Source organism: Notolepis coatsorum, assembly GCF_963971535.1.
Source record: "Notolepis coatsorum genome assembly, chromosome: 17".
In the NCBI taxonomy this organism is placed as follows: domain Eukaryota; kingdom Metazoa; phylum Chordata; class Actinopteri; order Aulopiformes; family Paralepididae; genus Notolepis; species Notolepis coatsorum.
In genome coordinates this window covers 94540157-94564584 of record NC_140181.1, presented here as the reverse complement: position 1 = coordinate 94564584, position 24428 = coordinate 94540157, and the positions used below count along the sequence as shown (strand labels likewise).

The following is a 24428-nucleotide window of genomic DNA, read 5'->3' as shown; positions in this document are numbered from 1 at the left end:
GGTTGTACTTTAGTTTGTATATTGTATATTTGTACAGTGTTGTGACTTTATTCCTCTTTTACTTACTTTTTTTTACTGTATGAAGCATTCTCAGGGGCTCATACAGAACCAAGCATTTCACTGTAATGTACATGTACTTTATATGTGACAAATAAAAGCAAACTTGAACTTGAAACTTGACAGCGTCATCTACTTCAGTAAAGGGTTAAGACAAACTCAATTGTTGCAGAGAATAAAACGAAGCGTGAGAATGAAAATAGTTTTTCCTCAGTGTTTATATTGTGCTCACAAAACCACCAGCTTCTAAATCTTTCTTTCCAGTCAATCTGGAAAGAAAGAAAGAAAAAAAGAAAAATGTATTTACAACTTTCCAATGTGCACCTGTCTCTCCTCACTGTCTTCCTGCGTGGACAAGGTCCAGAACACCCGATTGGCCGTAGCAATGATTAAAGGAAACACAGGAGTTGTTTTTACGTGATATCGTCTTCGTTACAAATACCAAATATGGATATTCAATTGAAGACAAAGGGCAGGAGAGATCTGACTTCACGAGACAAAAGGAATCACTTTATCCACGCCAACAACAACACCTGGTATTCAAACATGGTTCTGTCCTCCGTTCAAACCGGTTCAAACAAGGAACACAGACAGCCACAGTTATAAACATGGCCATTGGCCATAAATGAACACCAGGCGGAAAATGGAATTGTAATCTATGCACAGGGGTTTACATAGGCATATTTCTTGGCATGCTACTCGTGGAAATGTATGAATTACCAGCATATACACCCACCTCCTGGCCCAAAGTGCAAACTACAGATTATTTTAAGATACATTTACATTTAGTCATTTAGCTGACGCTTTTATCAACAAGTCAACAAGAGAGGTACATCAAGGGTCAGTAACATTGTTCGTCAAATAGTGCTGAACTTGAGTGTTACACTCTTGAGTGCATAGTAGTATAGACATATTAGCAAGATAGGCAGTAGTATAAGTATAGTAGCATAGTAGTAAGCTACATAATAGTAAAAAGACAGTTAGAAGGTTATTTTTTTTTCAGATAAGGTGTGTTTTTAGTCGACGGTGGAAAATATTTAACATATTTCCTAACACGTACTATAGTAGTAAAAAGATAGAAATAGTTATTTTTTTATTTTTACAACCGTATAAAGTAACATTTTAACACTTCAACTTCATTATGGTTTAAGCTATAGGCCACACAATGGTCAATGTATTCTAAACAGGTTTTTGATAAAAATAACACCCACACACTGCTTCTGCAAAACATCACCAGTGATTTATTACAGCGCTTCAGCCCCTGACTTTCATCAGGGCAATATTCCAAACAGAATAGAGACGTCTATGTGACAACAACCAACTGGTTGTGATACTACTAGGGTAAGCCACAGAGCTGTGAGGGTGAAGGCAAGGTTGAAGCTTCCATTAAATTGTCAATGTCTACTCCAGGAGACAGTGAAAAAAACGAATCCCAATAACATCAGGAACACAGATGTCCACACTGTATATCTGCTTCAGGAGATACAAGTATGCATTGTCTCCATTAGCTATGTTGAGCCTGGCTGGGGCTAGTAGCCATGGCCAGCTTTGGTACAGTATGGTTGGGTTTGTGTCTCCATTAGCTATGTTGAGCCTGGCTGGGGCTAGTAGCCATGGCCAGCTTTGGTACAGTATGGTTGGGTTTGTGTCTCCATTAGCTATGTTGAGCCTGGCATGGGGCTAGTAGCCATGGCCAGCTTCGGTACGGTATGGTTGGGTTTGTGTCTCCATTAGCTATATGTTGAGCCTGGCTGGGGCTAGTAGCCATGGCCAGCTTTGGTACGGTATGGTTGGGTTTGTGTCTCCCAACCATGGAACGGCCCTACCTAAAGCTGTAAAGGAATGTGAATCACTACCCACTTTCAAAACCACTCTCAAAGAACACCTACGGGAGACTGCAATTCGAAACTGGCCCCTGTAAATGTCCTAACCCAACCCCCTCCAATGTACAGTCATTTACCTAGTATGGTTGTCAATATTCCAATGTACTGTTATGCTTGTTTGTACAGTGTTTCCCCCCACCCCCCTCTAATGTACAGTAAATTGCCTAGTATGGTTGTCAATATTCCAATGTACAGTCTTGTTTGTACAGTTGTACAGTGTTTCCCCCCGCAACCCCTCCTACCCAACCCCCCCCCCCCCCAACCAACCCCACCCAACCTCCTCCAATGTACAGTTTTGACGTCAAATGTATATACTCCCTTTTCTGGACTCTTTTTGTATCACAAACAGTACTGTATTTGCAAATCTGGTATGTCATAAATGTATAGATGTAGCAGTACTGTCTATCTGTATGTCATGTATGTCATATATGTCCTGATGAATTGAAAATGGGGGACCCTGATGTAAACAAGACGAAAGTCTTTCTCTGGTCTGCATCCCCTTAACAATTGTGTGTATTGAGCTGTACTGTATTGTACCCATTCTGCAATCTGTTAATAAAGTTTTCAATCAATCAATTCAATCAATCAATCCATTAGCTACAGTATGTTCAGCCTGGCTGGGGCTAGTAGCCATGGCCAGCTTCGGTACGGTATGGTTGGGTTGCGTTTCTTGTAAACTCTCCGGTTGCTAGGCAACCTTTCAAAATGCACACCAACAACTGTGGTACACAAGCTAAACCATGATGATGCAACAGTCCAAACCAGCTTCGGCCAGGTTGTGAAAGGTGTCCGTCTCAGCCGGGATCCAGCCAGGTGTGACCAGGTTTGGTCAGGTTCTAAAGACAATGGAGACGCTCACTGTGTGCCAGACAGGCCACAGCACGGCTAAACCCTGGTTAGTGGAGACAAGGCATTTGTCAGAGGTCATTCATTTCCCGGCATCTTGTTTCAAACTTCAGCGAAGCCGCTTTGGACCGTCAACCTGCAAGAAAAAGAGCTTTGTTAAAAACATACAAATATGAGTTGACATCCAAGTGATTTACACGAATGGATAGAACACATTTGGGGCAATCGGGGTTTGGGGGGAGGGAACTCGTGTCACTCTTTCCTCTTTGAGCAAGGCATTGAACTACTAGTTTAACTATTGCTGCTTCAGAATTCTCCATCCTACATACTTTGCCTGCTCCTTTTGTCCATGGAATGATATTTATGATTGTGTAATGAACAAACTCTGATTGTATTGATTCCATGTGGCAAATAAAAAAACTCTGAACTCTGAACTATGTTGTATGCAATTTCAGTATGTGATCTGACTGTCAGTATGCAAAAACTGTATATGCAACAGAGATTTGTATCCATACTCAGGTCATCAAATATTTCCCAAACAAACAACATACTGGCCACTGAAGCATAATTTGTGTGCATTTTGAAAACTGGCAGTATGTCCTTCTGATTGCACAGCTAGCAAGTTGAAACAGCTGTGAGTGAACAGGTATCACTGTTTCTACTGGTATTACGGCCACTTCATGGTGTGCAATTCTCACGTAGTCACACATACTGCACTCCATGTTCCGAACAGTAAGCTCCAACAGTATGTAGTATGATGAACATGCTTTATGTATGTAGTAGTACATACAATGAATTAAGAAGCAGCTTGTGTGAGTGTGTAGCAGGGTGTGTGCTCCATCAACCTTGCCTGGATCAGGGCCACCCATAAGTGGGTAAAAACGGGAAAGCCTTCTGGGGCTCAATCACTTGGGGGGCCCATGGAAGCCGGCAATAGACCTATGTTCATCCAAAATATAAGGGATGATTTGTTGTTGCTTTGATAAAATGTAAAAATGTAGCCCATTACTGAATGAAAATGCCCTCTTTTGAAAATGGTATCCTTGTGCATGTGTGTGTGTGTGTGTGTGTGTGTGTGTGTGTGTGTGTGTGTGTCTATGTACACCACTGACAGTGATGAGTAAAGGCCTCTGTATGCTACAGAAACTTCAGAGCAACTGCAACACAACATCGGCGCGATTTCAGCGCGGTTGTTTTAGAGGGTCTTGTAGACTGTGTTGCTTGGACGTTGCGTACATGTCCCCCAAATCTAACCTAAACAACCGTTGCGTTGATATTGCGTAGCAGTGATTGGTTGGTTAGCGAATGGGGGCGGGGCTGTCATAGAATAATATTAGTCCCGCAGAGAATAACATCCTCCATTGTTGTAGCCAGCGTTGACGCTAAATAATTAGCGTCACATAGCTCGCCTTTTTCTGAAAACCCAAGCACATATTGTTCCATAGCATACGCCTTCAGTTGATCATGACAAATCCTCTCTTACCTTGACGATTAAAAAGCCTCCATAATTTAGTAAATAAAGCTGTAGCCAGCCAGCTAGCATTGGGTCTATTCAAAATGCTATCCACATTAGCTACATAGCTAACCAAGTAAATACAATGGTATCCGTCCTGAGGTAACGTTAAATACAACGTTTGCTAGTCGAAATGACTGGACACACACAGGGACAAGTTAAACATCAATCAATTAATTTATTCCAATAGGTAGTTTGAGCTGCATGTGAGCCGAGGTCCTCTCCATTGGAAACTAATGATGTTACGGTAACGTTAGCTCGAAAAGCACAGAAAGTTAAGCTGCTAGCAACAGACACTATAACACTTCCGGTCGGGGGTTTTCAAAATAAAAGAGCGACGTCTAAAATCACCGGAAATACGTTTAATTTGTACATTATCTAACGTTAACACGAACCTAAACTAACTTTAGTTAAACTAACTTTGCGCGTCGATGTTGCAGAAGCATAAAGGCAGAGTGTCTAAAACACTGTTGCTTTGTCGATGTTGTGTTGCAGTTGCTCTGAAGTTTCTGTAGCATGCAGAGGCCTTAAGTCTCTCTCAGTTTGAATGTATGTGATTATGTGGTAGGAAAAGAGGGGCCTATTCACTGACATTTCTCAGTGGCCCAGACATTTCTTTGTTCGGGCCTGTCTGGAGGATTAAAGGTTAAAAGAATCGCCTCATTTGCAGGCCCTGTAGTTGTAGATTATTACTTCTAGTTGTACATTACATGAAACTAGTCTCAGATAAAATTGGATCCTATTATTCACCCATTCTGACCTTTTTGAAAACTTTCAAGGTTCTGTTGCGAATAGTGTCCAATAGCTGATCCTTGGAGCTTCGTCCTCCTGCGTGTGGCGAAGTCTGCCCGTCTGATTTCCTATTGGAAACGGGAGTAAGGGCATTCCGTGAGGACGTGCCTTCCAACACAGGAGCAGGGGGAGGAGGCGTCGGGGGTGTGGAGACTTCTCCAGAGTCAGACTGCCCACCCTTCACCTTTGAAGACCCCTTCTTGGACGGTTCTGGCGAGGGCTCTGTGGAGGAGACTTTCGGAGGTGTCTTGCTGCCGTGTCCTTTCTCCTTGAAAAAAGGGAACAAGCTCTTCTTCTTGTTAGCCTGCGGCACGTCAGTAGGACCTTTTTGCATCGCCTGTCGGGATGGATGAGTCTGTCGGGACGAGGAGGCGCTCGGGCGGGACGGGGCCAAATGTGCTTGCTCTGCCTGTCTCTTCTCCAGCAACCTCCGCTGGCGCTGCAGGTCGATGTTCTGGCTCAGGAGGTTGGTCATGGTTCTCCTGGGCCCGGCCAACTCAAAGTGGTATCCCAGCTTCAGCAGCGTGGAGTTGTTCCTCAGCGTGCTAGCCATCTCCATCTCCGCTTTCCCCCCACACATGTGGCGCTGGTTGTGGAAGCAGAGCTCTGTGATGGTGGTGCTGTGCTCTATCGCGTGGATCAGGGCCAGGACCCCTTTGCTGGTGAGGTGGTTGGAGTCCAGGTTAATGCTGGTCAGGCAGGTGTTACCGTGCAAGGTGTCGGCGATGGCGTATGCCACCTGGTCGTCGGCCCGGGTGTTAGCCAGAGCTAAGGTCCTGACGTGAACGTTGCCACGCAGTGCCTCCGCCAACTGGAAGAGTGTCTGGGTTTTAATGACGTCGGAGTTGTTGACATTCAGTTCAGTCAACGAGGGGTCGTTTCTTTGGACTCGGTCTACGAGTTCATCAAACATACTAGAAGCTTTGTCTTCATTCTCTTCTCTTGCTTCGTCTTCGTTCTCTTCTCTTGCGTCCTCTGGGGATTCTTTGCTGTCGCTGATTATTGGTTTTGCGTTAATATCAGTGTCAGATGTCTTACTAGTGACTGTCCCTGTCGCCTTCTCTCTGGGCCTGCCCTGCTGAAGTCTATTCATGTTCTGGTGTGAATCATCTGCATTGACTTTGTGATATTCCTTGTCACTCTCCCTGTCCTTTGCCATGGCAGATGCCCTTAGTTCACTTTGCTTGTCCTTGTTGGAGAAAAGCCCCCTTATCTTGCTATCCTTGGACCTCTGTCTTTTGTCTTTGTTGTCCAACGACCTCTTGTCCTCTTTCTCACTTTGGCCCTGCAGCTTTGAAATGAGCGCTTTGGTTTTGCAGTCTGCCGTCTTTCCGTTGTCTTCCTTTGCGTCCCTCTCCGCTTTAGAGTCACCTTTCCTTTGGAGTTTTGAGATGAAGTTGTGTGTTCTGCCGCCGCCCTTCTCCTTTTTCACACGCTCCTCTCTTTTCTCCGTCACCTCTCCCTCTTTGTCCTTCCGAACATCCTCTACCTCTCCCTTGACGTCCTTACCCTCCACGTCTACCACCCTGTCACTCTGGCTTCCTCCTCGACCGCTGCCTCGACCGCGGCCCACTGCACCGGCCTCCTTTATGCATTCTCTCTCCAGCTCTCCTCCCTTGTCTTCAGATCTCTCCTTCTTGTCGATGTCCGAGTCAGGAGGAATGTCGGTGTTTGGAACACTGTGATCTTCTGATATCGCCGCGAAGGTGTCGTCACAGGTCGTCTTGCTCATGACATCCAGGTTCCTGCCATCTGCGTTTGGCTCGCCCTCCTTCAGTATGAGGCAGACAGAGAGGAGCAGCGTGTCAATCGACAGATAATTACACAGTTCAAATGAATAGAATATAATATTACTTTATTGTCAATGTAAACAAGGCTATTTCAATTGGTCTTTTCACTTGTCCCTCCTACTGTAGTTACACACACACACAGTCCTCATATCCCTCCTAGTTACACACACACACAGTCCTCATATCCCTCCTAGTTACACATACACACAGTCCTCATATCCCTGCTAGTTACACATACACACAGTCCTCATATCCCTCCTAGTTACACATACACACAGTCCTCATATCCCTCCTAGTTACACATACACACCGTCCTCATATCCCTCCTAGTTACACATACAGTCCTCCTATCCCTCCTAGTTACACATACACACAGTCCTCATATCCCTCCTAGTTACACATACACACAGTCCTCCTATCCCTCCTAGTTACACATACACAGTCCTCGTATCCCTCCTAGTTACACATACACACAGTCCTCATATCCCTCCTAGTTACACATACAGTCCTCCTATCCCTCCTAGTTACACATACACACAGTCCTCCTATCCCTCCTAGTTACACATACACAGTCCTCCTATCCCTCCTAGTTACACATACACAGTCCTCATATCCCTCCTAGTTACACATACACACAATCCTCCTATCCCTCCTAGTTATACATGTACACACCATCCTCATATCCCTCCTAGTTACACATACACACAGTCCTCATATCCCTCCTAGTTACACATACACACCGTCCTCATATCCCTCCTAGTTACACATACAGTCCTCATATCCCTCCTAGTTACACATACACAGTCCTCCTATCCCTCCTAGTTACACATACACAGTCCTCATATCCCTCCTAGTTACACATACACAGTCCTCGTATCCCTCCTAGTTACACATACACAGTCCTTGTATCCCTCCTAGTTACACATACACAGTCCTCATATCCCTCCTAGTTACACACAGTCCTCATATCCCTCCTAGTTACACATACACACAGTCCTCGTATCCCTCCTAGTTACACATACACAGTCCTCATATCCCTCCTAGTTACACACAGTCCTCATATCCCTAGTTACACATACACACAGTCCTCCTATCCCTCCTAGTTACACATACACACAGTCCTCCTATCCCTCCTAGTTACACATACACAGTCCTCCTATCCCTCCTAGTTACACATACACACATACACAGATCGAGAGAGGAAGTGAGTAAGAGAGAAGAGAAGAGAAGAAGGAGGAAGATTGTTATATGTGTGACCCCATGCTGTCTTTATCTGCTTTTAGATGGTGCTATAACCCCTGATCGTATGAGAACCCGCATATGGATTGACCCCTGCTTGTCTGACGTCTCTTCTCCCGGATCATCCCCCGCCCGTATGAGAACCGCTCTCTGTGAACCAAACCCGCTAACGAACCAAGACGCTTCTCTGGAATTACGGACTGGCTGACGATCACACTAACCTCTCCTTTTCCCCTAAACAGTAATAAAACTGCTGTTAAACTTGCTTCTACTTTGTGCCATGTGTATTTTGTTAAATCCAATCTGGTGACGGCTCATAACACCCCAGAGTCGGTCACAATACATACAGACAGTCCTCATATGCCTCCTAGTTATGCATACACACAGTCCTCATATCCCTCCTAGTTACACATACACACAGTCCTCATATCCCTCCTAGTTACACATACACACAGTCCTCATATCCCTCCTAGTTACACATACACACAGTCCTCATATCCCTCCTAGTTACACATACACACAGTCCTCATATCCCTCCTAGTTACACAGACACACAGTCCTCATATACCTCCTAGTTATAAATACACAGATACACATTCCTCATATCCCTCCTAGTTACACATACACAGTCCTCATATCCCTAGTTATATTTCGTATTAGCTTACGCTCTGCGCTCTATGTGGAACACATCCCATAGCAGTCTAGATACTGAATAGATTTCTCCACATGTACATGTACACACCCATCTGCCTGGCCACACCCCCATCCGCTCCTCTACATAAGCAGGGGTGTGGCCATACTAACAGCTCCTTCCCTATTTTCACCACCGACAAGTGTCTGTATACACCACTTGAGTTTAGTGCCGAAATAGTTGTTGGAAAGGAGCTACGTGGACATTGTATCTTATTTTTTCTCTCTCTCACCAATTTTCGAGAAAAGCTAAGTCATAATGTCTGCACCTTCGGGGGGTTCGAACGCTCACAACGTCACCCTTCACCAGCGTTTCTCCATTGCCGCGTCCGCCGTGCGTCGTGGGGCTGCTCTGACTCCACGGTCGTGGCAGTCAGATATGCCCGAGCGGCGCCCGGTGGTGAGTCTGCCTCTCCGAGGGGCCGTTGAACCGCCGTCTCCCGTGAGATGGCCTAGTTCCGGCCCTGGTTCCCCCCGGCTCCTCTGGTGGCTGGGGATTTGCGACGCAGGCCCTTCGCCTCTGCTCGCTCCCCAAGGGAAATCGGCTAGGCAGATGGCTAACTGGAGTGACCAGGCGTACATCGCTGCGACTCAGAGCCTAGCTGCGACGTCTAACATCGCGCAGCTAGCGCGCTACATGTCGGGGATGATGGCGGGCGGGTCGGTATTGGACGACCATCAACAATACCTTCACGCCCAGGCGGCTGGAGCCATCCTGCACCTTACCCAGCTGCAGGCGATAGCCGCCGGGAAGGGGCGCCCCCTGGCCACTCTGTCCCAGCGCCACCTTTGACTGAAGCAGGCGCGGGTGCCGGAACAGAAGAGGATTCCCCTGCTCACGGCCCCCCTCTTCGATGCTGGGCTCTTCGGGTCGGCCATGCAGCAGATGACGGCTGCCTGCAGAGAGATGGAGGAGGAGCACGCTGTGCTCCAACCCCATTTCCCCCGACCCGATGCCACCGGTGATGGCCGACGAAAACAACGCCGGCAGAGGACCGCGACCGTTGCCTCCGCCACCACCGCCGCCACTGCTGGGCCTTCGTCGAAGAAGGCCAGGAGTGGAGGGAGTGCCTCGTCCGCCGCAGCCAGCCGCCCCACGCCCGGAGGTGACGGTAGGGATCGACGTGACCAGGCGCCCCAGAACCGTCCCTCCGGGCCGGCTCCCCGTGGGGGCAAGCACCGCGCTGCACGCGGCAGGCGCCGCTAGTGACTTTCCCCTGTTTACCCCTGTTCCCTTCCCCGCCCCAACATATGATTTTGTTAACTAAATAAAAGGTCCCTCCTGGTGAGGGACTGTTTTTTGTTACAAACTGTGTTTTTATTCACTGTTATATATTGGGGATACAATGTATAAACCCTCGTCTAGCTGTGGGGTTGTGTGTTGTTTAGGAGAGTAGGACAGTTTCTTGCAAACCGTTCTGGTCGCTATATATATGTGTGCTTGGCAAGGCCTGTGGCTAGCACTCGGTCGAAAGACTTTTCTTCCCTCATCATGAAGAAGTCCGTGTTCTTCTTATAGTGGTAAATTTTTACCGTTGTCTGAGGGGGTTGTGTGTATTCTGTTATAATGGAAACATGGCATCGAGTCCACAACTTGGTTGGAGTGTTAGCCTACAGAAGTGCTCGTATATGTAGCTTGTACCGATGTCTTGACCCTCTCTTTAAACGTCTGTGTTTTTTCTTGAAACATGAAACATGGGTGTCGTGTTCGCACATGAGCCTACAGCCTTGTTTATAAACCCCGTTAGCAGACGAGTTATCGTCTGTGGCTGGCGTGCGTTGGTTTAGCTTATCCTTGTGGATATACGCTTTTCATACAGCATGCTGGCTACACGGGTATCATCGCTGCTGGTTGTTTTCATCATATCCGGGGTGTGGGGTCATGAGGGGGTGAACTGATAAACCCTCATATCCCTCCTAGTTACACATACACACAGTCCTCATATCTCTCCTAGTTACACACAGTCCTCATATCCCTCCTAGTTATACACAGTCCTCATATCCCTCCTAGTTACACACAGTCCTCATATCCCTCCTAGTTATACACACAGTCCTCATATCCCTCCTAGTTACACACAGTCCTCATATCCCTCCTAGTTACACACAGTCCTCATATCCCTCCTAGTTACACACAGTCCCTCCCCATGATACATATGCATTTCATCAGAGAGGTAAGAGTGCAGGGTTGCCCACTGTGCAGCGCCCCTGGAGCAGTTTTGGGGTTCAGTGCCTTGCTCAAGGACACTTGAGCAGAGATGGTGGGCACCGTAGATGTAATACCAGCCACCCTTCAGTCACCAGCTCACAGCTGGAAAAAACCCTCCTGTCAGTGGCGGGGGTTGAACCGGCGACCTTTCGGTTACTGGCCGGCCTCTTTTACCTCTAGGCCATCCTGCCTCCCTGTGACAGTTAGATTGTCACAGCACCTTTAACCATGTTCTTGACAGGGAGATGTGACATTTATACTCATTCACTACTGAAGACGGCACCCTGTTTCAAGCAAATAAATTTGACTTGTTATTGTTTTTACGACTCCACTTCAGCTATGTTTTGGTTATGAATTCCTAATTTGTTGACGTCTGCATGTGAACAGAACGACGCGGAAGAGCTTTTCAATCTCAGCGGGATCTATCTGTATAAATAAAGCATAAAGAAATGAAAGGGAGATGAAGTTATGACAGCATAAGACATACCCATAAAAATAATGTGTAGAATGCTTAACATGGTCAATGGATTATCTTGTGTTGTATCTATGGTGCTTGGTGCACCCTAGAGAGAGATTTACACAGCCCTGTCACAGAGCTCTGGTAGACCAGCCCTTAAAAGGCAGTGTGGGCTGGCTGGAGTCTTCTGTACAGGAATTTCATTTGTCTTTAAATTAGGAGCAGCATGCTTGGCTTGCATGAGCAGGCCTGTTAGTCCCCAGAGTCACGTCTATCCCTGGTATTAACACTTTCACTACCACACTACCAAAGGGTTAACACTTTCACTGCGACAATACAGAAGGTTAACCCTTTCACTAAAGGGTTAACCCCTTCACTACCACACTACGGAAGGTTAACCCTTTCACTACCACACTCCTGGTAGTGAAAGGGTTAAAGGGGTCCATCTAAAAAGGGAGTGGAAACGCCCCCCCCCCCCCCCCCACACACACACACACACACATTCTCCCAGAGGTTTGGAAGAGCAACACAAAGGAAATGTATACAGTGTAGTATAGAAGTATGAATGATGTCGCGCTTCTTCATGATTATAGATTGTGTCTATAGGGTTAATAGTTTATCTGGAAAGTGAATTGTGAATGTAACTTGCAACACTCGCAAATTAACTCTGAAATTATTTGTATTCAATGTCTCTTTCAACCAAGAGAAGGAAAGTATCATTTAAGAGGGCTGTGTATTCTTAAAACATGTAAAAAGGTAAGAACTAATGTAAAAGCTAGATGTGTTTCAATTTTGGGAGTTAAATTGTGGAATAGCCTTAGTGACTGGTTGATGTTGTGTACTTCTCAGGGGAGATTTAAAAAGGCCCTAAAGGATCAAATAATTCAGGAGTACAGTTTTGAGTAAAACATCAAACACTTTCTTATATTAAAGTATATTTAGTTTTTAAGAAAAGGATAGGCAAAAATAAGCATGTGCTTCAGCCTATTCCTTTTTTCGGTCATTGAGTTTGGATTTTGTGTGTGAGCTTACTTTGAATATGTATATTTGTTATTTTTTTTATTTATTTTTGAAAGTCCACACAAGTGTGTTTTTGATTTATCTGTAAACAAAGACCGAAAATAAACTATTCATCATCATCATCATTATCACATGACAAAAGCAAAATGAACATGTTTGTTATATCATGTTGTTGCAGAGTTATAGCAAAGTTTCATCAGATGTCAAGAGTTTGTTGTTGACCATTATTTTTTAATAATTAAGAAAGGAAGACGACTGCTATTGTATGGGATCTTGCACTGTGTAGCTTTGAGAGTGATGGTGCCCAAATAATAATACATTATTATTTTATTTTTTTATGCCTGCCGTTTCAATTGCCCCACTGGGATGAGTCAACTTTATTAAATTGAATTGAATTGAATGGTATTATTCTGCCTTTTCCACACGGGGTCACTCATCATATTCAAGCAACAAGACTTGTCGTTATTGACAGGTGTTTGTAGGGGCATCGGGTTTCTTACTATAGCACCTGTTGGGGCCGTCTAGCCGAGCCAGTACAAACAGAGAAGCTGGGTGTGGAAGTTTGTTTACATTTTTTATCGGGATCCCTGAGCAATTTTGTTTTAACTACGAAACGAAAGAATATATGCAATTTACAAGATAACAAAAAAAATCATGCTTTTGCCTCTTTTTGATCCAAATTCAAGAGTTTTGTTCTATATATCCATAATCCACCCATATCAAAATGTTCTTACAATGTGATAGCTAGCATAAAAGTAGAATTCAGTATGGAATTATTGAGATTTAAGACCTTTGTTTACGGAATTGTAGAGCTGGAATGAATTCTGTATTAGTTTTCCAGAACCTTTGATCGTCAGTTGGCCAATTGCATTCCCCAGTATAATATTATAGACAACTCACTGCAGAATGGCTGCTATCCATGATGAAGACAGTAAGACATTAATTTAAAGGAGAACTACGCCATGCATGCATGTTCAGAATTCATACTTGTTATTCCCAAGGTCCAAGACAGTATATTAGTGAACAGTGAACACACAAACAACTCCCACCCAAATAAAAAAAATGCGAGTGATGCGAGGTTATGGCCTATATCTAGCAAAATGATTCAAGTATGTCGACCCATCCTAGATCATGAGATTCATGAAATGTCTTTGAAAGCATCCTACATTACACTGTTCTAGAGTTAATAACTTATTATGGTGTGTAGAGAGAGAGAGGGAGGGAGTGAGGGTGAGAGCATCTCAGAGGGATAACATACACACGTCTCCTGATCTAGTTGTAGCAGTAAGTAACTGACTATAGAAGTCTATAAAATGTCATTTGACGCAGCAAACAACTATCAGGACTTAAAGGACGTTTTCAAACCTCAATGGACATCTCCCTCTGAATTAGCTTTTTGGTTTCTTGCTCACAGAAGTCGAGCATCGCCGCCCTGTTGTATTTTATGGACGGCTTCTTGTCGGTCTGGTTCCTCTGCCTCAGCCCAACGGGCACCGCGGGGTCTGGGTAGCCACTGATCAGTTCCCCCTCCAGCTCCTCCACCTCGTCGGCCGTCAGACAGGCCAAGAGGCGGTCGATGTCCTCGTCGCTCTCCTGCGGCTGGCTGCTGGACGACATCGTTATTACAGCAGGTGAGGTGACCCGTGTCTGGGATGCCGCTCTAATAATGTTATCAGTCTCTGTCCTACACTAAACACCTGTGATAGAAAGTCCGACGTTCCCGGTGTCGCCCTCCAATGGCACTAGTAGGCGACTTGCCTACACACCAGCATTACGGTAACTTCTTTACACCCTATTTTGGAGAAGTGCAGGAGTATTGGTCCAACCATCCGGACCGCCTCTCTTGATACTGTAGTGTAGACTCTCCACTCCAACTCCAACCCTTTTACACCTATAGTAGGCCTGTTTCAGTCCGTCTAGATATATTTTGGCGTTATGGCTGTAAAAGGGTCAGGAAAGTGCTTTCCCCCCCAGAATCACTTCAACTTTACCTGGAGTTAAACTGAGCGGTACAGTCAGGGCCCAGGGGGTCCTTTGTCAAATTGTCCCCACAGCCATCATTATTGTTCAACACCATATGACCCCCCCCCCCCCTCTCTCATGACCTGGGCTGCAGGCTGCCCTCCCCCATTGTACAATGTGCAATTTTTTTTGACTTAACACTGTGCAATAGTGCTCACTATTTATTTATTCATTGGAACTTTTTAACTTCAGCGCTGACTTTCATTGTTTGTTTGTTGTATTGGTTGTCCTTTTTATCGCTATTTATTGTCTGTCAACTGCACTGAGCTACCTGAATTTTCCCAAAGGGATGAATAAAGTATCTATCTATTTACATTTTACAGTATCTCATGAATGTGTAATAACAACGTAAGGCTCCTGTTGTAACGGGATGATGAGTAGTGACAGGGTTTCTTACTGTATATACGCTCGACAGATCGTACAGTAAGAAACCCTGTCATTATCATCCCGTTACAACAGGAGCCTTAATGTTGCCCGTGTTAAAAGTGACCTTTGATACGAGGACATCTAGTGGTTTATTTTTTTTTAACATAATCAAGTGAAAGGAAGAGACTTATTCATAGAACAAAAGTTATTTTTTATTCCACAATATAAACTGCAACGTCTTTAACTACCCCCACAGGTCCTTCCCAAAGTATCCTGAGCCCATCGTGTTGGTGTGGCAGTAAATGTATACAGTCTGCTACGTAGCTACTCACTCCACAATGGCAAGCCATCCATCTATTTAGCTTTCTGTACAGCACACCATTGCTAAAGCACCAACACAGCTCAGCGGAGATCAAGCCATTTAAAGTCAACTCAGACAAATATTATTGCTCAGATAAATAAACCTAATCTACAAAAAAACTGGGAATAATTATATTAAGATGCATGTACTAAACACTGGGTCTCAAAGAAAAAAAAAGTTTTATTTTTCTTCGTTTTTCATTTTTTTTATTTTTTTTTAGGGGAGGGGGATAGGGGATGGAAATCCTTAATAACTCTCCAGAGTCTCTATTTTTGCATGCAAGGAGGTTCCAAAGAAGAATATTGTTAACCCTCGCAGGGGTGCGTTAAAGGGGCTGTAAGTGATTTATTTTTTTGTTAAAATAAGTGCTAAATAGCTCTACACTCCAAAAGTCATCACTGATACAGAGTGTTTGGTTCAATAACATGGGTCTCAAAGTCCCTCCACTCTGCAGTAAACAGAAGATACATTTTCTGGTATCCCGTTCCCACTTTATCCAATCAGGAGAGAGAACTCCACAAAGAGGCGGGCCGTAGTTCCTGGAGTGTGTGGGGGAGGGGGGGGGGAGCAGGAAAAACATGCTGGCTTTGCACTCGTAAATGTTCTCTTTTTCTACGAAAACGGTTCACTAAAATATCTGACAACATCTTGGGGCGAGAAACAGGATGTGCAATCGCTGGATCTTAATTCACATGATGACCTGCAACGCCAAGTTTGACAGGAAGTTAGGCAAAACTCCCGACATCGCTTACAGCCCCTTTAATGATTGTTGAGACTCCTTTGCACCAATGTAATGGAATCCCATGCAGCAATACTCCACGTCCTTTGAATTTTTTTTTCATTTAGACAACCACAAAACAATCCATATGAAGAAATAATATATATATATATATATATATATATATATATATATATATATATATATATATATATATATATATATATGTGTAAAAATACAAAAAAATAACTAAAACAGTATAGATCTGGACAACATGTTCAATAAAGAGATAGCACCGTTGTTACAAAAGGGATGGACAGAGAGGTGGTGAAGCCAGGGATGAGGGGTCCGGGACACATCCAGACAGGTGGCTTGCTAATGGGTTGAGGATGGGCAGACCTCCAGCTTTCCTTCCAAAAAAAACTAAAAAACAAAAGATCAAAATGTTTCCTCTCTTCACTCCGTCAAGTGTCCATCGTTTATCATACAGCCGACACACACGTAATCCTCCTTCTCCGCCAGCTCGGCCGTCACGCCCGCACAGACCTGGTGGAACCACTGGTTGCAGCTGCCGTCACACTGGACCCAGTCCACCTAGAGAGAAACACACCAGAGATCAGGGCCTCTCATACGTTTAGTCGAATCCCGGTTGTTTGCTAGCGCTTTTGCTCGAGTAGGAGCATTTTTAGTCTTTTGTGTTTCGTATAGCCCCCCCCCCCCCCCCCCCCCCCGCCCTTTTATTTTGAATGTGTCTCCTATTTAACCCTTTCACTACCACACTAGAAAGGGTTAACCCTTTCAGTACCACACTACAGAAGGTTAACACTTTCACTACCATACTACATAAGATTAACCCTTTCACTGCCACTACAGAAGGTTAACACTTTCAATACCACACTACAGAAGGTAGTTAACCCTTTCATTACCACTGCGCTGCATTATGCTACTATTTTACAGAGGTCTTTTATGTATTTTTTTAAAAAATTGTCTGACTCTTAACTCAATCAGCGCCAAACCCGAGGAAAGTCAGGTTAACTCGCCAACCGTTCAGCGCCAGACCCGAGTATAGTCAGGTTTTCATCGTTATTTCTTTTATTTGATATTTTTATTCATTTCTCTCACACGGACCTCAGGGTTACCATAGGGAACCACTCTGAGATCGCTAGAGTGCAATACCGGCCGCATCCTTGTAGGTGGCAGTATCACCCACCCTTCGAAACCTTTTTTTCACACCCGGTGTTACGTTTAATTCACTCCGGGCGCAGTTTTTTTGGTCAGGCGAGTCTAGCAGTTCACTCGATGGCATTGAAACGCGTCCAATGCCCCCGATGCATGTGTTGTGGTGGATTATGTTGGCGACACGATGGACACAAATACTGGAAATCGCGATCAGACAATTGGAATATTCTTTTTGGGGTACCTCCTAGTGAAGGTAAGGACTATATGACATCAATCCTGCTTTGATCCAACCATGATTTCACATCGATCGCAACAACCATGTGTAACGTACTCCAGAACGTATGCCGTTGGTGACGATCAAAGCATCAAAAAATTACCCCCCCCTTTCATGCATTCATGATGAAACATAATACCTATTATATACATTTGATTTGGAAATAGTAGTGTGTCCAGGCGAGCAACGCCAACACTTTTAGTCAAATTCACGTATTCCTCCATAGCGCCGTATTATGGAATTAGCCAGGATCACTCTGAAAATATACTTATATTCACCACGGTATAACACACAAACGTATACATGAAAAAATGAATTCTTTTTCACATATTGAACGATGGATAGTTGATGTCAAATGAGTCATAGTATTGTATCCATAGCTATAATATAGAATATAGATATAGCCCTGCAAACTCCGGCACGCATTCCTATCTCTTAGAGCGGTGGCGCAGTAGGAACAAAGATGCTCTAGGCCCGCAGCGCTGAATGAGTTAACCACCAAAACCTGCACAGACTACAACACATGACGTATATCATGCCAGTTAGGGTACCTTGTGTATACTGTTTACTCTTACTCATAGTAACTCAGATTAAACTGTATTGTAATGTATAATATAACTGATAGGGCATACAGACCCTCACCGGCACCCTTGTTTAGATCTGAATATAAAAATATGAGAAAAATTCATGTCTTGCCTATATTTATGTCTTTCTACTATTACCCTGCCCATACCTTTACTTCTCCTCCCCCATGCTGCTATGATGCCCGAATTTCCACAAGGGGATCAATAAAGGAATATCATATCTTATCATATGTGTAGAGAGAGCGAGAGCGAGAGAGACGGAAAGCGATTTGAACAAGTCCTGTTTCAGTCTTTTCTCTGGCGCAAGTTATTGTTTTAAAATATTGTCATAGCCTATGCCTGTGTGTTTTTAACTCTGATAAATGATCAATATTTGTAATATTTGATCCATTTACTAATTTAATTGAAATTGTTTTCATGGGCTCATTCGTCCAGTATTCAAAATTGTATTCCAGGAGTGGAATACAATTTTGAAAATAGTGACTCATTTATCAGTTTTAAATAATGCTACAAACTAAATGGTGGTGTGTCGTTAATAGCTTCAGCTCCGACATGTTGTAAAACATATATTTCTCTCTCCTTTCTCTTTAAAGAGTTTAATATTTTCAGGGGTGCTGTGAAAAATTCCTTTCATAGGCCTTTTGTTACACCTACCTCTCCCCCCCATCTTGAACCCTAACACCCCTCCCCCTTCCTGTACCCTCTCCTTCCTGTCTTCACCCTACTTGGTCATCCCTTCCTCCGCCCCCCGCCCTTTGTGTTATAAGGTGACCTCACAAAAGAGATGGGGTCCTTGACTCAATTCTCCTGGCCAGAGAACGTCCTCTACCAAACTCTACCAAACTCCTAAACTAATTTGTATCAAATTGACTGTGTTTTAGGCGCAAAAAATCAATTTGTATCAACCAAGATGATTTTGACCATGCGCATTGTCAACGACAGCGCCTTGGTCAAAAGCAGTTTGGGAACCAGTGTTCTAGATGAATACTCTTGCTGTCCGTCACCTTCAGTAGAGTACAGACTGATGCAACAATGGGTTTAGTGGCGTCTTCCTGCGCTCCACCTCTCAGTGTCCTGCAGTCTGTGCAACATCAAGCTGCCGATTGCTGTTGATTTACCAAAGGCAAGGAATGTACACAAACGTGTCCCGGCGACAGTGGGACGGAGACATTCGGTTTCACAGCGCGAGGAGATACGTGGTCAACGAGACGACTCGCGTAAACATAATTTCAACGTACGGATTTGGTTAAAAGGTGCACAGCGAGACTAGGTATAGACTCCTGCCACTGCCCTTGACCGAGGTACTGGCGTTGCAACTTGAGTTGGTCCTGCTCCAAAAATAGTTAGGATGGGTCAAACGCAGAGGTCGAGTTTAATAGGTCCGTACAACTTAACTTAACTCAACCTAGGGCTGGGCGATTAATCGATTTTATCGATTAATTTGAATGAATGATTTAGGACGATTTTGAAAAATTAGAATCGATTTTCTTTTTTGAGTCACCTTTTATTTTACAAAAAGTAATGTTTGGTGAAAGTTAGATTTGCACATTATTAATGTGCACACACTATTAATCCCAAAAGGGACATTCATCTTTGTTTGATCAAGAGTAACCCTTATATATATATATTATATATATATATATATATATATATATATATATATATATATATATATATATATATATATATATATATATATATATATATATATATATATATATATATATATATATATATATATATATATATATATATATGTATTATTATTATAATTCTTGTGAAAATTGGTGAAAGTTAGGTTTGCACTTCAATCCCAATAGGGTTTGATTTTGCACATACTAATCGTTTGATGTTGAGTCTATATGGTTCTCACTTTGATGGGACAGCTACGAGTGCTTATTCCATGTACTTGTACACGCTTGAGTACGCAGTCTAGTCTATTCCTTAACTTTTTTTTCTTTTTCTTTTTAAAAAAAAAACTTTTTCTGTATTTTGCTCCCATCCCAATTGAGTCGTTATGCCAATTCCCTTCCTGGTCGTTGCGCGCATTGTCCCACTGTCAGCCTAGGGAGGGCGTAGAACTACCACATGCCTCCTCCGAGTCAGCCAGCCGCTTCTTTTCACCTGACAGCGAGGACTCTCACTGGGGGAAAGTAACGCGTGCAGAGGTTCACGCTATTTCCCCCCGATCCCTTCCCTGCTGAACAGGCGCCCCGACCGACCAGTAGGAACCACAGTTTACAACGACCAGGACACATACCCCACAGGCTTCCCACCCGCTAACACTGCCAATTGTGTTAGTAGGGACGACTGACCAAGCCGGAGGTACCGCTGACAGCTGGATTCGATCCCAGAGTCTCTGCGGTGGTAGGCGAGTGCATTCTCCACTGCGCTACCCAGCCGACCAAAAAAACTGCGCCCGGAGTGAATTAAATGTAACACCGGGTGTGAAAAAAAAGTTTCAAAGGGTGGGCGATACTGCATACTTTTTTTGCAAAGCTTAGCTTTATACCTTATACTTATAGCACATGCATGAGCCTGGTCTCTTTTGAAAGATAACATTCTGAAGTTACTAACGCAAAAAAGGAAAATCACTTTTAGTGCTAATGAAATAGAGTAACAGAGGTTTGAACTTGAGTTGAACTTGAACTTGTGTACTCACATTTTTCTTTAGTGGTTGCAAGATTCCATATTCCATTATTCCAGCATAGAGGTATGAGCTGGAAAATACCACGGTTCCATAGCCTGTAGTCTTATGTAGTACAGGTCAAATTTTTTGATAAACATCCGTTCAGAAATGAGTCTTTGAGAGGTTTTAGTAAAACCGATGCCAAAAAAAAGCGTTCCAAAATCCATTTCCTCATCCACCGCCGTGCGTTCTGAAGTCTGAGTCACTTCTCATGTTCACTAGTTAACTTTCACCTAGTTCCTATATTCGCACCCCCCCACGTGGGGTATCATTGAAAGCAGACATTCGTTGGCTACAACGCTGAACAATAATTTTTTGCCATCAGCGGTGATTGGTCAGTTCTGGAGCGTGTGGTCATCTGATGTGTAAAAAGACACTCGCCTGACATATCGTTATGTAACTCGAGAACCGAGGCACGGAATTGGTTTAGTGAGGTGGCATTCGAACGGCAACAAATAGGTCTTTCGAAGGGTATATTATATGTTCAGCGAAAAATGCAGCCGAGAGCCGGTAGACGCTCGCAAAGTGCCGTGACGTGCGTGCATGCATGGGGGCCCGATTTCGGGCCGGTGCTTGGTAAGAAGTAAAGAAAGGTTCCCTGAGTTTGCTCTGAACAGGGTAAATTTGCATTTTTCTATAATGCGCCTCTAGCTCATGGAATGAACTCCAAACAGTCCTTAAAGCTTGAAATTGTCCCCTCTGTTGCGGAGTTTAAAACCTTGATCTCCAATCTTTGTCAATCAAGTTGTGTGTGTTTTAATGATTTGAATTTGATTTATTATCCTTGCTTTATGCCTTGTCTTGCTGTCTTATTGTTATGATTCTATATGCTTTTCTTCTGTTTATTTCTGATATGTACACTCGACGTGACTGTAAACGAGGGAAACCTCAGTTGCCTTTCGAGTTTAAATAAAGGTTTGAAATGAAAAATTCCGTTTAATATATGTCCAGTATATGGGCGGCTGAGTGGCGCAGTGGGCAAGGCGCTCGCCACTAACGCAGGAGATGCTGGTATCGAGCCCAGCTCTCTGCGTTGCTACGGGTTCTATCGTTCATACGATTGGCAGTGTTAGAGGGTGGAGGGTGGGAAAGCCGGTGGGTGGGGATTGGACGTTGTGGACAGCGACTCCTACAGGTCGGTTGGTGCGCCTATACAGCAGAATTAGGAAGTATCGGGTGCAGCGTGAGCCTCCCACGCGTTACTCCTCGCCACTGAGAGATCGCGTTGTTCAGGTGAAAAGATGCGACAGCTGCCTCCTCGTGTACCGGAGGGGACACGTGATGCAAGGCTTGGTCCTCACTGCAGCCGACCAGTGGGAGGCATAGTCTAGCAACGTTCGAGACAGGGGAGGGTAGAATTGAAGGGAGAATTGGCGAGGCGAAATTGGGATGGGAGAAAAATAGAAAATAAGGAGAAAAAGTGGATAAAAAGAAAATATATATGTCCAGTATATGTCCTGGACATTAACACATTGAGTGCCAACGACGATAAATCTCATTGTTGGCCGCCATGCGTTGAGTGCCAACAACGACAAATCTCGTTATTTAATCGTTTTTTTTTTTTTTTTATCCACTTTTTCTCCCATTTTCTATATTTTCTCCCATCCCAATTTCGTATCATCCAATTCAACCCTCCCCTGTCACAAACGCTGTTTCTTGCCTCCCACAAGCCGGCTGCAATGTGGACTAAGTCATACATAGCACAAGTCCCCTCCGGTACTTGAGGTAACAGCAGTCGCATCTTTTCACCTGCGCAGCTCGATCTCTCAGTGGCGAGGAGTAACGCGTGGGAGGCTCACGCTGCCGCCGACACTTCCTGATTCTACTGCGCAGGCGCACCAACCGACCTGTAGGAGTCGCTGTCCACAACGCCCGATCCCCACCCATCAGTTTCCCACCCCCTAATACGGCCAATGTGTATTAGTATGAACGACCAGCTAAACTGAAAGCAATGTGGAGTGCTGGGCTCGAACAGGCAAGCCCAGCGTCTCCGTCATTCGTGGCGAGCGCCTTGCCCACTACGCCACGTAGCCGCCCTTAATCGTTATTTCTTTTATTAGCGATATCCATACATTTTTCATCAATCCAGCCTCACGTTATCATTGGGACTGTCTCTGAGCTCGAAAAGGGCAAATACCGCCCCCTATCGTCTCCTGGATGGTATTGCACGCATTGGAATGGACTCAATGAAAATGCATGTGAAAAAAAACCTCCGGATTCCACATTTGACGTCTCAGGCATGTAACCCGAGACTATTGCATTCATTGGGGCAACCGAAAGCAGCATGGATTATCTGTTTCGAGGTCTAATGTTGGATCAATAAACGCGATCGATATTTGGAATGGCGATCAGGAATTGGAATAATCTTTTTGCAGAACATCTGATCTGAGGTAAGGAATCTATTTTACCGGTTTTGGGGTAATCAGATGTTTTTTTTCACATATTTCACAATGTGTCTGTGTGTGGCTGTGTGTGCGTGTATGACGTTAGCGCTGAGCAGGTCATAGATAATCGATTTTTCAGCCCGCGTCTCTAGCGTGCATAAGTACACATATACTATCAATAATCGAACGTTTATTTGAAAACGATTCATAAATCAGCCGGAAAATGACAACGTGGTGTGTGTATTCCAGTAAAGGGCGATTCCTGCGAAATTTTCTAGAAATGTCCAAAACTATACTCGTATTCAAAACGGTATAAAACGGAAATGTACTGATGAAAAAACAATCCGTTTCGTGCATGTTGACTGCAAGTCATTGATAAGCGACGGGTGTATTAGACACATAGCCATAATTTAAGATATAGTTTATGCATTCACAAATGTGCTCACCCTCCCATTGACTAAAGCGCTGGCACTCAAGCGATAAATAGCGCACCCCCTGCTGGCAATCAAAGTGTTAAGTATGTACATATACTTTACATATAAAGTATAAAGTATACATACTTTACATATACATTAAGTATATACGTAATGTCCAGATCTATAGCATTTTAGTTATATTTAGCAGCCGTGCAGGATCCTCCAGGTAGCGGTTGGACGTCACATCAGAGCAGCTTCTCCCCCCACCTCCTCACCGCATGACGTAGAACACGCCATATGTACCTTATGTATACTACACCTGTGTATACTGTATACTTACTTTTACTAGCACCTAGGGTTGCATTTTTAAATTTCGTTGTAACAACTGTAACAATGACAATAAAGATCTATTCTATTCTACTTACTTACATAGTATATTCATATTCTAGTGTTTATTGTAACCATATTTATTGTAATGCATAATATAACTGACAGGGCAGACCCCCATCTACACCTTTGATCACATTGCCTACCTAGACACTTAGACAGTTTATTGTAGATAAATACCTGCTTTTTGTATTCTGTTAATTGTTGCTTTTTTATTCCTTTATGCTGTGGAGCAAACGGAGAGTAAGAATTCCATTGTACTTGTTGCATATGGCAAATAAAACTATCTGAATCTGAATCTGCTCATATGCGTATATTATATTCAGAGTTAATTATATTGTTTACACTGCCTATTTAAACATTTTCTACTGTACTATCATTTTATTGCCTGTATTTATGTCTTCTACTCTTACCCTGCCCATACCTGTACCTCCCCTGCCCTCCCCCGTGCTGCTATGATGCCTGTATTTCCCCAAGGGGATCAATAAAGGAATACAGGGTTCCCACAGACAGTGCAAAATGAAATTCTATGACTTTCAAGTACTTTTCCAAGCA

General features: G+C 44.0%; 2 protein-coding genes across 3 annotated transcripts in view; both read right to left on the bottom strand.

Moving 5' to 3' along the window:
- Positions 1-2292: 2292 nt before the first annotated feature.
- On the bottom strand, positions 2293-14148 carry lmod1a (leiomodin 1a (smooth muscle)). The gene is made up of 3 exons (XM_084333119.1): positions 13859-14148; positions 5060-6862; positions 2293-2922 (listed from the first exon to the last, which is right to left on the bottom strand). Exons 1-3 carry the CDS (start codon positions 14108-14110, stop codon positions 2896-2898), a joined length of 2082 nt encoding a protein of 693 aa, XP_084189245.1. The 5' UTR covers positions 14111-14148; the 3' UTR covers positions 2293-2895.
- A 2044-nt stretch (positions 14149-16192) lies between these two features.
- kdm5bb (lysine demethylase 5Bb) overlaps positions 16193-24428 on the bottom strand; it is a 65722-nt gene continuing 57486 nt past the window's right edge. For both annotated transcript variants that reach the window (XM_084332816.1, XM_084332817.1), the window contains one exon: positions 16193-16554. In XM_084332816.1, coding sequence (XP_084188942.1) covers positions 16417-16554 — 138 coding nt within the window. In that variant the 3' untranslated portion in view covers positions 16193-16416. The remainder of the gene's footprint in view (positions 16555-24428) is intronic.

Coding starts and splice junctions, on each gene's coding strand:
- lmod1a (XM_084333119.1), bottom strand. CDS start 14,110: ATGTCGTCCAGCAGCCAGCCGCAGGAGAGCGACGAGGACATCGACCGC. Junction 6,863..13,858: donor AGAGGGAGATGTCCATTGAG/GTTTGAAAACGT, acceptor CTCATACTGAAG/GAGGGCGAGCCAAACGCAGA. Junction 2,923..5,059: donor CCTTGAAAGTTTTCAAAAAG/GTCAGAATGGGT, acceptor TTTTTCTTGCAG/GTTGACGGTCCAAAGCGGCT.